General features: G+C 61.6%; 1 protein-coding gene across 1 annotated transcript in view; it reads left to right on the top strand.

Moving 5' to 3' along the window:
* Positions 1-15,763, top strand: part of MUC6 (mucin 6, oligomeric mucus/gel-forming) — a 31,344-nt gene that overhangs the window by 9,532 nt on the left and 6,049 nt on the right. Inside the window, 15 exon segments of the mRNA XM_074401941.1 lie at positions 134-383; positions 482-534; positions 619-728; positions 1,129-1,280; positions 1,469-1,610; positions 1,705-1,815; positions 2,230-2,415; positions 2,521-2,760; positions 3,489-3,645; positions 3,933-4,076; positions 5,391-5,453; positions 5,903-5,935; positions 6,363-6,530; positions 7,061-7,283; positions 14,557-14,777. Of these exon segments, the coding sequence (XP_074258042.1) occupies positions 134-383; positions 482-534; positions 619-728; positions 1,129-1,280; positions 1,469-1,610; positions 1,705-1,815; positions 2,230-2,415; positions 2,521-2,760; positions 3,489-3,645; positions 3,933-4,076; positions 5,391-5,453; positions 5,903-5,935; positions 6,363-6,530; positions 7,061-7,283; positions 14,557-14,777 (2,253 nt within the window).

Here is a 15,763-nt window from a genome sequence, read left to right on the forward strand (position 1 = left end):
GGGGGCTGGAGCGGGGTCACGGCGGGCAGGGGTCACGGTGGGCCGTCCCGGGGCCCCACGCAGGTGGCAGAACCCAAGCGCGGCCTCCCCGGCCACCTCCTCCCCGGGGGTCTGATGAGGGCGTCCCCCGCAGCCGTCCCCTGCACGGGCAACAGCACCTTCAGCTACGACAGCCGAGCCTGTGAGCGCACCTGCCTGTCGCTGTCGGACCGCGCAGCTGAGTGCCACACCAGCGCAGTGCCCGTGGACGGCTGCAACTGTCCCGACGGCACCTATCTGAACCACAAGGGCGAGTGTGTGCACAAGGCCCAGTGCCCCTGCACGCTGGAGGGCTACAAGTTCATCCTGGCCCAGCAGGCCACCATGATCAATGGTGCCACCTGGTGAGGGGCGAGTAGGGGCCAGGGGCATGAGGGGGGCCGGGCGGGGCTGGGCGGGGGTCCCCGCCGGGCCGCGGGATCACGCAGCCTCTCTCTTACAGCTACTGCACCAATGGGCGGCTGAGTTGCCCACAGCGGCCACAAATGTTTCTGGGTACGTAAGGCAGCGTGGGCTGCAGGCTGGGACCATGAGGGCCCCACTTTCTCTGAGCGTCCTGACCGGCCCCTCTCCCCGCAGCCTCCTGTCCAACCCCCAAGACCTTCGAGTCCTGCAGCCAGTCCTCCGAGAATGAGTTTGGGGCGGCCTGTGCCCCCACGTGCCAGATGCTGGCCACCGGGGTTGCCTGCGTAAGGGTCACGTAGGATGGGGCCCAACGCCCGGACCAGCTGGGCCGTGAGAGGGTTTCCACAAAACCCCGGAGACCTGGCCTCACCCTGCCCCTGCGGCAGGTGCCTGAGGCCAGGGGGGAGGCGGGAGCGGCCCCGTGGCCAGGCAGCTGGAGGCTGGAGGACAGTGGGCCAGTGCCAGCTTGGGGAGGGTGGGCTGCCACTATGGAGGTGGGTACAGCAGCCCAGCCGTGTGCACAGGGGCCTGGGACCTTCCTCAAGGTGGGGGAAGCTTTGCGAAGGGAGGAAGCCCAGCTGCCCACAAACGCTGCAGAGCAAGGGTGTATTCGAGGAGAGCGCCTGGGAGGCACGCCGGGCGGTCTTGGAGGGGCCCAGGGGCCGCTGACCTGCCTCCCTGCAGGTGCCCACCAAGTGTGAGCCTGGCTGTGTCTGCGCCAAGGGCCTCTACGAGAATGCTGACGGGCAGTGTGTGCCCCCTGAGGAGTGCCCGTGTGAGTTCTCGGGGGTCTCCTACCCTGGGGGAGCTGAGCTCCACACCGACTGCAGGACCTGGTGAGACACAGCCTTGCTCCGGACGCTCTGGGCTCCTGGGGCCGTGTGGGGCAGGCGGGGCCGTCCGAGGTGGGGCTGGCTGTCCCGTAGGCGGGGGCGTCCAGAGGTGCAGCCTGGCCTCTCCAGGGACCACACCCAGTACGGCAGGAGGGCCTCGGGCCCACCACCCACACCTGCCGCCTCCACAGCACCTGCTCGAGGGGAAGGTGGGCCTGCCAGCAGGCCACCCACTGTCCAGCCACCTGCACCCTCTACGGGGAGGGCCACATCGTCACCTTCGATGGCCAGCGCTTTGTCTTTGACGGCAGCTGCGAGTACATCCTGGCCACGGTAACCACCCGGCTCGGGCTGGGGGCGGGGGGGCGCGGGGACCCAGCGGCACAGCACAGCCCCAGGGCTCCGCCTTAGCGCCCTCTCCCTGCAGGATGGCTGTGGTGCCAACGACTCCCAGCCCACCTTCAAGATCCTGACGGAGAACGTGGTCTGTGGGAAGGCTGGGGTCACCTGCTCTCGGGCCATCAAGCTCTTCCTGGGGGTGAGCGGCCGGCAGACTCCGGCAGGGCAAGAGGGGCGGTGGGGGCCCTGCCATGAAGCTGGACCCTGCCCACGGGAGCCCCCAGTCCGGCCCCCAAGGGCAGCCCCCTACCTGCCTCTCCTTGAGGGGTGCCTGCCTCCGCTCCGTGGCCAGACTCAGGACCAGGGGTCTTGTCTCCCACCAGGTTTCAGGGGCTGCAGAGTGTCTCCCAGGCAGAGGGGAGGGAGGGATTCTCCAGGAAGCCCGAGCTTCAGCCCTCAGCCCTGCCTCCCTTCTGCCCCGAGCTGGCTCTCAGCAGGCGCCCTTATGCGTGGCCATAACAGACCCGGGCAGCTCTGCCTCCGTGCTTGGTCCAGCACGGCTGTGCCGGGGGGCAGGGCAGACACAGGCAGCCCCATGACGTGTCCCCCACAGGGCCTGTCCGTTGTGCTGGCCGACAGAAACTACACAATCTCCGGGGAGGAGCCCCACGTGCAGCTCCGGGTGAGGCCGGACGCGCTGAGCCTTGCCGTGGACGTCGGCGTCCCCGGCAGGTACAACCTGACGCTCGTCTGGAACAGGCACATGAGCATCCTCATCAGGATCGCCCGAGCCTCTCAGGTACCGCGGGGCTCGGCGCCCGCCCAGGCCCCACCCCTCCGCCCCGACACTGGGGTGGAGACGGTGCCGCAGGCCTGGGGCCCAGCCTGACGCCACTGCCTGCAGGACGCCATCTGCGGCCTGTGCGGCAACTTCAACGGGAACATGAAAGACGACTTCGAGACGCGCAGCCGGTACGTGGCGTCCAGCGAGCTGGAGTTTGTGAACTCGTGGAAGGAGAGCCCGCTGTGCGGGGACGTGAGCTTCGTGGCGGACCCCTGCAGCCTCAACGCCTTCCGGCGCTCCTGGGCCGAGCGCAAGTGCAGCGTCATCAACAGCCAGACCTTCGCCACCTGCCACAGCAAGGTGGGCGCCGGGCACGGGCTGCACAGATGCCCAGCAGGGGCGGGGGTGGGGGCCAGACCCTGTCCTGGCTCAAGGGTCTCCCTCCATGGGATCCCAGCCCTGCCAGGGCTGGGCGCAGAGAGCTCCAGACGCTCTGCCTGAGCTCAGGGGCCTGGTGTGGGGGCCAAGTGTACACGGCAGCAGTTTAGCGGCACCCCCGGCCTCTGCCCACCAAATGCAAGTAGCACCCCCAGACCAGTGCCATGAGCCCCCTGGGGCGGTGCTGCCGGCTGGGCCCCCTGCTCGGGAGCTGGTGGTCAGGACACACTTCCCGACCCGGTGCGCAGCTGGGGGAGCGGGAGGATGGGGGTGGAGGGCGAGGGGCAGCAGGAACTAAGAGGCTGGGGCACCTGGCAGCGGAACAGCCTGGCCCTCGCTGCTGAACCGGAGCGCGGTGTAGGGGGAGTGGACACCCTGGGTGGGGCCGCGGTGGCCGTGGTCTGCAGCACCTTGGTCCGGATCGGGGGGTCTCAGGGCACATGCTCAGGTCAGGCCTTCGAGGTGCTGTCGGCTTTGGGAGGGCGGCTGGCGGCCGGAGTCGGGGCTGAGGTCCACGTGGTGCCGCTCACCCAGTGCCAGCGCCCTTGCCACCACACTCCGGCCTCCCCACACCGAGGGTCCCTCAGGCAGCAAAGCCTGGTGCCCAGCCGTCCCCCTTGGCCAGACGCTGTCGGGCGCACACCCCACAGGTGTACCACCTGCCCTACTACGAGGCCTGCGTGCGAGACGCGTGCGGGTGTGACAGCGGCGGAGACTGTGAGTGTCTGTGCGACGCCGTGGCCGCCTACGCCCAAGCCTGCCTGGACAAGGGCGTGTGCGTGGACTGGAGGACCCCGGCCTTCTGCCGTGAGTGACCGCACCACCCACGGCCTGCTGTGACCCCGGCCACCCAGCACCACTGAGGCCCGGCGCAGGGCTGCCCTCGCCCACGGGCCCCTCTCCCTGGACAGGAGCCAGACTGGGCCCTGAAGGGCCCCCCTGGACCTCCCCCAGCCCCCAGCTGCCCACGGGAGGCTTCACCAACAGGGCCCAGGCCTTCCCCACCCACGCTCAGGTTCCACGCACGCCCGGGGAACCACCGGGTCAGGGCCGGGGCTGGGAACCCCGCCAGCTGACAGCTGCCTTCCTCGCAGCCATCTACTGCGGCTTCTACAACAGCCACGCACAGGACGGCCACGGCCAGTACCAGTTCACGGAGGAGGCCAACTGCACGTGGCACTACCAGCCCTGCCTCTGCCCCGGCCAGCCACAGAGCGTCCCGGGCAGCAACGTCGAAGGTGCCAAGTGGCGGGGAGGCAACACGGATGCACAGGGGACCCATTCACTCATTCACACTCACTCATTCGTGTTCAAACACGGTCGCTCATTCACACATTTCCATCCGCACGTTCCTTCGCATTCACCCACGCACACTCCTTCACACGCGCGTTCGCTCCCGCACGGCCCTCCCCTCATGCAGTCATCTGCACACACCCGCAGTCATTCACTGGCTCAGCAGATGCGTCCGGAGCACCTCTGTCCTCCAGGCCGGTTCCAGGGGACCTGGCCTTACGCAAGTCACAGTCCTGCACCCTGGAGCTTCCGTCCCAGCCAGGGAGCGGGGCCCAAGGAGGCAGACCCAGTGTCGGCTGAGGCACCCGCCACACAGTGGGGGGAGGAAGGCTGGGGTGGGCGAGCCACAGGCTTCCGTGTGCCACACAGGGGGGCTGGGGCCCTTGGTGGAAGGCCGATGTGTGGGTGAGGAGGGGGAGCCAGGAGGGTGTCCAGAGGACCTGCCAGGGCCCTTGAGAAAGCCAGGGCAGTGGGCAGAGCAATCGAGAGAGGGGCACGGGGCTGCAGAGGGGTGTGGGGTACAGAGGGGTGTGGGGTGGGGTGTGGCCGGGATGCAGGGGTCTCTGAGGCCTGTGGCTGCCCCAAGGCAGAGGTTGAGCGTGGACAGTCCTGGGATTCACAGGCGCTGGCCCACGCACTCGAGGAGGAAGGTGGTGTCTGGAGCCATCCAGACGGGCATGGGCAGATGTGCTGGGCACAGGAGGGCAGTGCAGGGCCCCTGCCTCGGGCAGCACGTCCAGGGCCCATGGAGCACAGGAGAGGGGCTGGTGTCTGAGGTCCAGGAGGAGGCAGGGACTGGAAAACAGCTCTGAAGCCCCCACCCTGAGTGATGAGCAGGGGTGAGGAGCCAAAGCCTGAGGGAGGCTGGCGCGAAAGGGGTGGCTTAGAGCAGGGTGCGAGGGGTGGAACTGTCATCCCAGTACTCTGGGAGGCCGAGGCGGGCAGATCACGTGAGGTCAGGAGTTCAAGACCTGCCTGGCCAACACGGCAAAGCCCCAGCACTACTAGAAGTACAAAAATTAGCTGGGCATCATGGCACGCGCCTGTAATCCCCGCTACTCGGGAGGCTGAGGCAGGAGGATCACTCGAACCCAGGAGGCGGAGGCTGCAGTGAGCTGAGATCACGCCACTGCACTCCAGCCTGGGTGACAGAGCGAGACTCCGTCTCAAAACAAACAAAAAAGGCAGAGAGAAGGGAAGGACACAGGTGGGCCTGGCTGGCCGCAGGTCACACGGAGCCTGGCCGTTCTCCACCCTAGGCTGCTACAACTGCTCCCAGGACGAGTACTTTGACCACGAGGAGGGGGCGTGCATGCCATGCGGTAAGTCCATTCTGCTGCCCTGAGAAGCCCTGCCCTGCACACAGGCAGGAAGCATGTCCACACCTCACAACAAGGCAGAGGGCCCTGGGGCTGGGAGCCTTTACGTCAGCTCTGGGACTCTACTGCCTGGAACCCTGGCCTCTGGGGGTGCTGAGACTCCCAGAGACTCAGGCAGCACCAGCCCATGGAGCAGACAGCATTGAACCCAACGGGGCCCTCCCGTCCCCTCCTCCCCCAGCTCCCCTTACCCTCAGCAGGCCTGCAGGGTGCCTGGGGTAGAGAGTGGGAATCGTCCTGGGAAGGGGAAAGGGAAGGGGGGAGCGGGGAAGAGGGTGCTCCCAGCCCCTCCCAGCCCCTCCCCCCGGCCTTGGCGAGCATCTCTGACTCGGGCCCTCGGAGCTCCCGGAGGCCCGACAGTGCCACAAGGAGCTGACCCCCTCTTCTTGCAGCGCCGCCCAGCACGCCGCAGCCGCCCACCACAGGTGATTGCACGCACACTAGGTGCCAAGGTGATGCAGGCCCTTTCCTGGGCTCCCCCTGGCTCCCTGGACAAACCTGCAGGGTGGGAAGCAGGGAGGGGGCAGGGAGCACTTCGCCCTTCCCGGGTCTAACCTGGCAATCAGAGCGGGGGTGGCGGGGGGAGCTCAGCCCACAGCCAAGCAGCCAGCCCGGTCCCCATGGCCCTGGCTGGACCCACAGGTGAGCACACAGTGGTGACCCCGGCCATGGAGAAGGCCTGGCCAGGAACCACGCTGCACTCAGAGGCCACAGGCCAGCCCTGAACCGCGTGCCCAGCACATTGGCCCTTGTGGGGCTCCCCGGCTTCAAGGCCCAGCAGGCTGCAGGGAGGCTGCTCCCCAAAGATGCGCTGGGGCCCTGCAGCCCTGATAGCGGGTCTGCCCCACTCAGGCTCACGGCCCACACAAGTCTGGCCCACGACGGGAACCGCCACCACCATCAGGCTCCTCAGCTCCACTGGACCCTCGCTGAGCTCCAAAAGCACCACTGCCGGCCCCACCCAGACACCCCTCCTTCCAGCCACACTCACACCCTCCAAGCCTACGGCCTCCTCGGGAGGTAAGGAGCCTCCGGCTGAGCCCGTGGGAAGGGCGACTGCAGGGGTCCTCGGCAGGCCTCTGGGGTGGGTGCACATGTGGCCCTGCCTCCCAGCTAAGCAGATTTTCAGGGCAGAATTTCCTATGCTTGGGAGACAAACCAGGGATTTTTTTCTGCTCACTTCGTGGGGCCATTCTGTACTGCCAGATGCGGTCACTGGAAATCCTGTGGGACCTGCATGGCCTCTGCCGGGCAGCCTGCCCCCCAACAACAAGCAGGACCCCATCCACCACCCAGGGACCCCAGAGTGGAGAGGAAGCAGTCCGCTAAGCTGAGCAGGGGTGGGCATGGGGCAGCCACAGCCCCATGAGCGTGTGGTCACTGCCCGGCCCTGGCCACCACAGCCAGTAGACGGCGGGAATACCTAACAAAGGCAGGCTGAGTCCCGGAGAGCAGGCCAGGGGCCCCAGGCACAGGGCAGGGGCTGGGACATGAGCCTCGGAGATGCAGATCTGAAGCAAGGGGGTGTTCCGGGCGGCTGTCCTCTGCAGAACCACTGAGACCAACCACGGCCGTCACCCCTCAAGCCATATCAGGGCAGACCCCCACAGCCACGCTGAGGTCGACAGCCACAAAACCCACTGTGACCCAGTCCACGACCCAGGCCACAGCATCCACCATCAGCCCAGCCACAAAGTCCACAGCTCAGTCCACGACACGAACCACGGCAACACCAGCAACATCAGGGACAAGCCCCACGCTGGGTAAGTCATGGTGCCATGGGAAGCCAGCGCTCCTGAAGGCTCCCAGTCCCACCTCCAGCTTGCATTCAGTGATTCAGCCAGAAGGGAGACCCCATACTTCCCAGAGGGCAAGGGGGAGGCAGCGCCAGTGTGCAGGCTAGAGCCGGAGGCGAGGGAGGGATACCAGCACCCACAGAGGCAGACCTGCAGAGTAAAGGTGCAGGAGGGCAGGGGCCACCACCAGAGCTACAGGGAGCCAGGGTGAAAGCAAGTGGGGCCCGGGCTGCAGTCCCAGAGCAGAGGCTGCACTGAGGGTGATGACGCTGAGCTGAGAGCAGGACACGGAGCAGGTCCAGGTGAGGCGGAGACACGGGCAAGCTGGAGGGCTCAGGAGGGGCCACTTCACAGGACCAGAGAAGGAGACAGGCCAGGAAACGTCACAGGGATAAAGACACAGGCCAGCAGAGGTGAGGGTACAGAAACAAAGACAAGAATGATGACAGCTTCACCAATTCCCACAGCAAAGTCCACCCATCAGGAACTGCCAGGCACAATGGCCACTCCGACAACAGGCCCACGTCCAACTGCAGCCAGCACCACAGGCCCAACCACTCCACGACCAGAACAGCCCACGAGGCCCACAGCCACGGAGAAGACAACGCACACAAGAACTACAGAAGACACAACGCCACAAACGTCACACACCACACACTCCACAGCTATGGGAGGCAGTCCCGCCTCTTCCACCGGCCCTACGATCACAGCATCCTTCAAGACCACTGCTACGCATCCAACCCCACCACACCCTCAGACCACACTTCCCACTCATGTTCCAACCTTCTCCACCTCCTCAGTGACTCCCAGTACACAAAAGATCATCACTCCTACCCATCCACCCATATCCACTTCCCCCTCCATCCACTCAACACCCACAGGCACCGTGCCAGTACCCACAACAGTCCAGGTCACAGGGACCACACACACAGCCCCACCAATCATAGCCACCACCACTGGGACCAGCCAAGCACACAGCTCATTCAGCACAGCCACAACCTCTACATCCCTCCACTCACAGGCTTCCTCCACACACTATCCTGAAACCACACCACCTCCTACCACCACCAGTACTCCAAAGCCCACTGGTACAGGAACCAGCACCCCTGTGGCCCACAGCACCTCGGCCACCATAAGCAGGCCACCCACACCCTTTACCACACAATCTCCACCTACGGGGAGCAGACCTGTCTCTTCCACTGGTCCTATGATTGCAACATCCTTCAAGACCACGACTACACATTCAACCCCACCACACCCTCAGACCACACGTTCCACTCACGTTCCACCTTTCTCCACCTCCTCAGTGACTCCCAGAACGCACACATTCATCACTCCTACCCACCCACCAATGTCCACTTCCCCCTCCACCCACTCAATTCCCACAGGCACCGTGCCTCCACAGACATCGGTCAGAGCCACAGGATCCACACACACAGCCCCACCAATGACGGCCACCACCAGTGGGACCAGCCACACCCACAGCTCATTCAGCACAGCCACAGCCTCTATATCTCTCCACTCACAGGCTTCATCCACGCACTATCCTGAAACCACCCCAACTCCTGCAACTGCCAGTACACCCAAGACCACCAGTAGAGGCACTGGCGCCCCTGTGGCCACCACCACCTCGACCACCAGCAGCAGACCACCCACACCCTTCACCACACACTCCCCACCTACGGGGAGCAGACCCATCTCTTCCACTGGTCCTATGACTGCAACATCCTTCAAGACCACCACAACCCATCCAACCACACCACACCCTCAGACCACACTTTCCACTCAAGTTCCACCTTTCTCCACCTCCTCAGTGACTCCAAGTACTCACACGGTCATCACTCCTACTCACCCACAGATATCCACTTCCCACTCCATTCACTCAACCCTGACAGGCACCATACCAGTATCCACAACAGTCAAAGCCACAGTATCCACACACACAGCCTCAACAATGACGGCCACCACCCATGGGACCAGCCAAGCACACAGCTCATTCAGCACAGCCACAACCTCTACATCCCTCCACTCACTTGCGACCTCCACACACTATCCTGAAACCACCCCAACTTCTTCCACCACCATTACTCCCAAGACCACCAGTACAGGAACTGGCACCCCTGTGGCCACCAGCACCTCGGCCACCAGCAGCAGACCACCCACACCCTTCACCACACACTCCCCACCTACAGGGAGCAGACCCATCTCTTCCACTGGTCCTATGACTGCAACATCCTTCAAGACCACCACAACCCATCCAACCCCACCACACCCTCAGACCACACGTTCCACTCACGTTCCACCTTTCTCCACCTCTTCAGTGACTCCCAGTACTCACACGGTCATCACTCCTACCCACCAACCGACATCCACTTCCACATCCATCCACTCAACCCCCACAGGCACTGTGGCAGTACCCACAACGGTCAAGGTCACAGGGACCACACACACAGCCCCACCAATCATGGCCACCACCAGTGGGACCAGCCATGCCCACAGCTCATTCAGCACAGCCACAAGCTCTACATCCCTTCACTCACAGGCTTCCTCCACACACTATCCTGAAACCACCCCAACTCCTACAACCACCGTTACTCCCAAGACCACCAGTAGAGGCACTGGCACCCCTGTGGCCACCACCACCCTGGCCAGCAGCAGCAGACCACCCACACCCTTCACCACACACTCCCCACCTACGGGGAGCAGACCCATCTCTTCCACTCATCCTATGACTGCAACATCCTTCAAGACCACCACAACCCATCCAACCACACCACACCCTCAGACCACACTTTCCACTCACGTTCCACCTTTCTCCACCTCCTCAGTGACTCCCAGTCCTCACACAGTCATCACTCCTACCCACCCACAGATATCCACTTCCCACTCCATTCACTCAACCCTGGCAGGCACCATACCAGTATCCACAACAGTCAAAGCCACAGTATCCACACACACAGCCCCACCAATGACAGCCACCACCCATGGGACCAGCCAAGCACAAAGCTCATTCAGCACAGCCCCAACCTCGACATCCTTCCACTCACACGCTTCATCTACACACCATCCTGAAATCACCCCAACTTCTTCCACCACCATTACTCCCAAGACCACCGGTAGAGGAACTGGCACCCCTGTGGCCACCACCACCTCTGCCACCGGCAGCAGACCACCCACACCCTTCACCACACACTCCCCACCTACAGGAAGCAGACCCATCTCTTCCACTGGTCCTATGACTGCAACATCCTTCAAGACCACCACAACCCATCCAACCCCACCACACCCTCACACCACACTTTCCACTCACGTTCCACCTTTCTCCACCTCTTCAGTGACTCCCAGTACTCACACGGTCATCACTCCTACCCACCGACCGACATCCACTTCCACATCCATCCACTCAACCCCCACAGGCACTGTGGCAGTACCCACAACGGTCAAGGTCACAGGGACAACACACACAGCCCCACCAATTACGGCCACCACCAGTGGGACCAGCCACGCCCACAGCTCATTCAGCACAGCCACAATCTCTACATCCCTCCACTCACACGCTTCCTCCACACACCATCCTGAAACCACCCCAACTTCTTCCACCACCATTACTCCCAAGACCACCAGCAGAGGAACTGGCACCCCTGTGGCTACCACCACCTTGGCCACCAGCAGCGAGCCACCCACACCTTTCACCACACACTCCCCACCTACAGGAAGCAGACCCATCTCTTCCACTGGTCCTATGAGTGCAACATCCTTCAACACCACGACTACACATCCAACCCCAGCACACCCACAGACCATACTTCCCACTCACGTTCCACCTTTCTCTACCTCCTCAGTGACTCCCAGTACTCACACAGTCATCACCCCTACTCACCCGCCAATGTCCACTTCCCCCTCCATCCACTCAATCCCCACAGGCACCATGCCTCCACAGACATCGGTCAGAGCCACAGGATCCACACACACAGCCCCACCAATGACAGCCACCACCAGTGGGACCAGCCAAACGCGCAGCTCATTCAGCACAGCCACAACCTCTATATCCCTCCACTCACAGGCTTCCTCCATACACTATCCTGAAACCACCCCAACTCCTACAACCACCGTTACTCCCAAGACCACCAGTAGAGGAACTGGCACCCCTGTGGCCACCACCACCCTGGCCAGCAGCAGCAGACCACCCACAACCTTCACCACACACTCCCAACCTACAGGAAGCAGACCCGTCTCTTCCACGGGTCCTATGACTTCAACATCCTTCAAGACCACAACTACACATCAAACCCCACCACACCTTCAGACCACACTTTCCACTCACGTTCCACCTTTCTCCACCTCTTCAGTGACCCCAAGTACACACAAGATCATCACTCCTACTCACCCACCAATATCCACTTCCTCCTCCATCCACTCAACCCCCACAGGCACCGTGCCAGTACCCACAACGGTCAAGGTCACAGGGACCACACACACAGCCCCACCAATGACAGCCACCACCAGTGGGACCAGCCAAGCACACAGCTCATTCAGCACAGCCACAACCTCAACATCCCTCCACTCACACGCTTCCTCCACACACCATCCTGAAACCACCCCAACTTCTTCCACCACCATTACTCCCAAGACCACCAGTAGAGGAACTGGCACCCCTGTGGCAACCACCACCTCAGCCACCGGCAGCAGACCACCCACAACCTTCACCACACACTCCCCACCTACGGGGAGCAGACCCATCTCTTCCACTGGTCCTATGACTACAACATCCTTCAAGACCACAACTACACATCCAACCCCACCACACCATCAGACCACACTTTCCACTCATGTTCCTCCTTTCTCCACCTCCTCAGTGACTCCCAGTACTCACACAGTCATCACCCCTACACACCCACCAATGTCCACTTCCCCCTCCATCCACTCAACACCCACAGGCACCGTACCTGTACCCACAACAGTCAAAGCCACAGTATCCATGCACATATCCCCATCAATGACGGCCACCATCACCAGGACCAGCCACGCCCACAGCTCATTCAGCACAGCCACAACCTCTACATCCCTCCACTCACTCACTACCTCCACACACCATCCTGAAACCACCCCAATTTCTTCCACCACGGGTACTCCGAAGACCACCAGTAGAGGAACTGGCACCCCTGTGGCCACCAGCACCTCAGCCACCAGCAGCAGACCACCCACACCCTTTACCACACACTCCCCACCTACGGGGAGCAGACCCATCTCTTCCACTCGTCCTATGACTGCAACATCCTTCATGACCACCACAACCCATCCAACCCCACCACACCCTCAGACCACACTTTCCGCTCATGTTCCACCTTTCTCCACCTCTTCAGTGACTCCAAGTACTCACACAGTCATCAATCCTACCCACCCACCGATATCCACTTCCCCCTCAATCCACTCAACCCCGACAGGCACCGTGCCAGTACCCACAACAGTCAAGGTCACAGGGACCATACACACAGCCCCACCAATCACGGCCACAACCAGTGGGACCAGCCATGCCCACAGCTCATTCAGCACAGCCACAATCTCTACATCCCTCCACTCACAGGCTTCTTCCACACACCGTCCTGAAACCACCCCAACTTCTTCCACCACCATTACTCCCAAGACAACCAGTAGAGGAACTGGCATCCCTGTGGCCACCACCACCTTGGCCACCGGCAGCAGACCACCCACAACCTTCACCACACACTCCTCACCTACGGGGAGCAGACCCATCTCTTCCACTGGTCCTATGATTGCAACATCCTTCAAGACCACAACCCATCCAACCCCACCACACGCTCAGACCACACTTTCCACTCATGTTCCACCTTTCTCCACCTCCTCAGTGACTCCCAGTACTCACACAGTCATCACTCCTACACACCAACCAATGTCCACTATCCACTCAATCCCCACAAGCACCATGCCTCCACAGACATCAGTTAGAGCCACAGGATCCACACACACAGCCTCACCAATGACATCCACCACCAGTGGGACCAGCCAAGCACACAGCTCATTCAGCACAGCCACAATCTCTATATCCCTCCACTCACAGGCTTCCTCCACACACCATCCTGAAACCACCCCAACTTCTTCCACCACCGTTACTCCAAGGACCACCAGTAGAGGAACCGGCACCCATGTTGCCACCACCACCTCAGCTACTAGCAGCAGACCCCCCACACCCTTCACCACACCCTCGCCACCTACGGGGAGCAGACCCATCTCTTCCACTGGTCCTATGACTGCAACATCCTTCAAGACCACCACAACCCATCCAACCCCACCACACCTTCAGACCACACTTTCCACTCACATTCCACCTTTCTCCACCTCCTCAGTGACTCCCAGTACTCACACAGTCATCACTCCTACCCACCCACCAATGTCCACTTCCCCCTCCATCCACTCAATCCCCACAGGCACCATGCCTCCACAGACATCGGTCAGAGCCACAGGATCCACACACACAGCCCCACCAATGACGGCCACCACCAGTGGGACCAGCCACACCCGCAGCTCATTCAGCACAGCCACAACCTCTATATCCCTCCACTCACAGGCTTCCTCCACACACTATCCTGAAACCACCCCAACTCCTACAACTGCCAGTACGCCCAAGACCACCAGTAGAGGAACTGGCACCCCTGTGGCCACCACCACCCTGGCCAGCAGCAGACCACCCACACCCTTCACCACACACTCCCCACCTACGGGGAGCAGACCTATCTCTTCCACTCGTCCTATGACTGCAACATCCTTCAAGACCACCACAACCCATCCAACCCCACCACACCCTCAGACCACACTTGCCACTCACGTTCCACCTTCCTCCACCTCTTCAGTGACTCCCAGTACTCACACAGTTATCACTCCTACCCACCCACAGATATCCACTTCCCACTCCATTCACTCAACCCTGACAGGCACCATACCAGTATCCACAACAGTCAAAGCCACAGTATCCACGCACACAGCCTCACCAATGACAGCCACTACCCGTGGGACCAGCCAAGTACATAGCTCATTCAGCACAGCCACAACCTCGACATCCTTCCACTCACACGCTTCATCTACATATCATCCTGAAATCACCCCAACTTCTTCCACCACCATTACTCCCAAGACCACCAGTAGAGGAACTGGCACCCCTGTGGCCACCACCACCTCGGCCACCGGCAGCAGACCACCCACAACCTTCACCACACACTCCTCACCACCTACAGGAAGCAGACCCATCTCTTCCACTGGTCCTATGACAGCAACATCCTTCAAGACCACAACTACACATCCAACCCCACCACACCCTCAGACCACACTTTCCACTCACATTCCACCTTTTTCCACCTCTTCAGTGACCCCAAGTACACACAAGATCATCACTCCTACCCACCCACCGATATCCACTTCCTCCTCCATCCACTCAACCCCAACAGGCACCGTGCCAGTACCCACAACGGTCAAGGTCACAGGGACCACACACACAGCCCCACCAATTACACCCACCACCAGTGGGACCAGCCACGCCCACAGCTCATTCAGCACAGCCACAACCTCTACATCCCTCCACTCACAGGCTTCCTCCACACACCGTCCTGAAACCACTCCAACTTCTTCCACCACCATTACTCCCAAGACCACCAGTAGAGGAACTGGCACCCCTGTGGCCACCACCACCTTGACCACCAGCAGCAGATCACCCACACCCTTCACCACACACTCCCCACCTACGGGGAGCAGACCTATCTCTTCCACTCGTCCTATGACTGCAACATCCTTCAAGACCACAACTACACATCCAACCCCATCACACCCGCAGACCACACTTTCCACTCATGTTCCCCCTTTCTCCACCTCGTCAGTGACTCCCAGTCCTCACACAGTCATCACTCCTACCCACCCACAGGTATCTACTTCCCCCTCCATTCACTCAACCCTGACAGGCACCATACCAGTATCCACAACAGTCAAAGCCACAGTATCCACGCACACAGCCCCACCAATGACGGCCACCACCCGTGGGACCAGCCAAGCACAAAGCTCATTCAGCACACCCACAACCTCAACATCCTTCCACTCACACGCTTCCTCTACACACCGTCCTGAAACCACCCCAACTTCTTCCACCACTGTTACTCCCAAGACCACCAGTAGAGGAACTAGCACCCCTGTGGCCACCACCACCTCAGCCGCCGGCAGCAGACCACCCACACCCTTCACCACACCCACCCCACCTACAGGAAGCAGACCCGTCTCTTCCACTGGTCCTATGACTGCAACATCCTTCAAGACCACCACAACCCATCCAACCCCACCACACCCTCAGACCACACTTTCCACTCACATTCCTCCTTTCTCCACCTCCTCAGTGACTCCCAGTACACACAAGATCATCACTCCTACACATCCACCAATGTCCACTTCCCCCTCTGT

The sequence above is a fragment of the Saimiri boliviensis genome, chromosome 6 (genome assembly GCF_048565385.1).
Source record: "Saimiri boliviensis isolate mSaiBol1 chromosome 6, mSaiBol1.pri, whole genome shotgun sequence".
NCBI classification, from domain to species: domain Eukaryota; kingdom Metazoa; phylum Chordata; class Mammalia; order Primates; family Cebidae; genus Saimiri; species Saimiri boliviensis.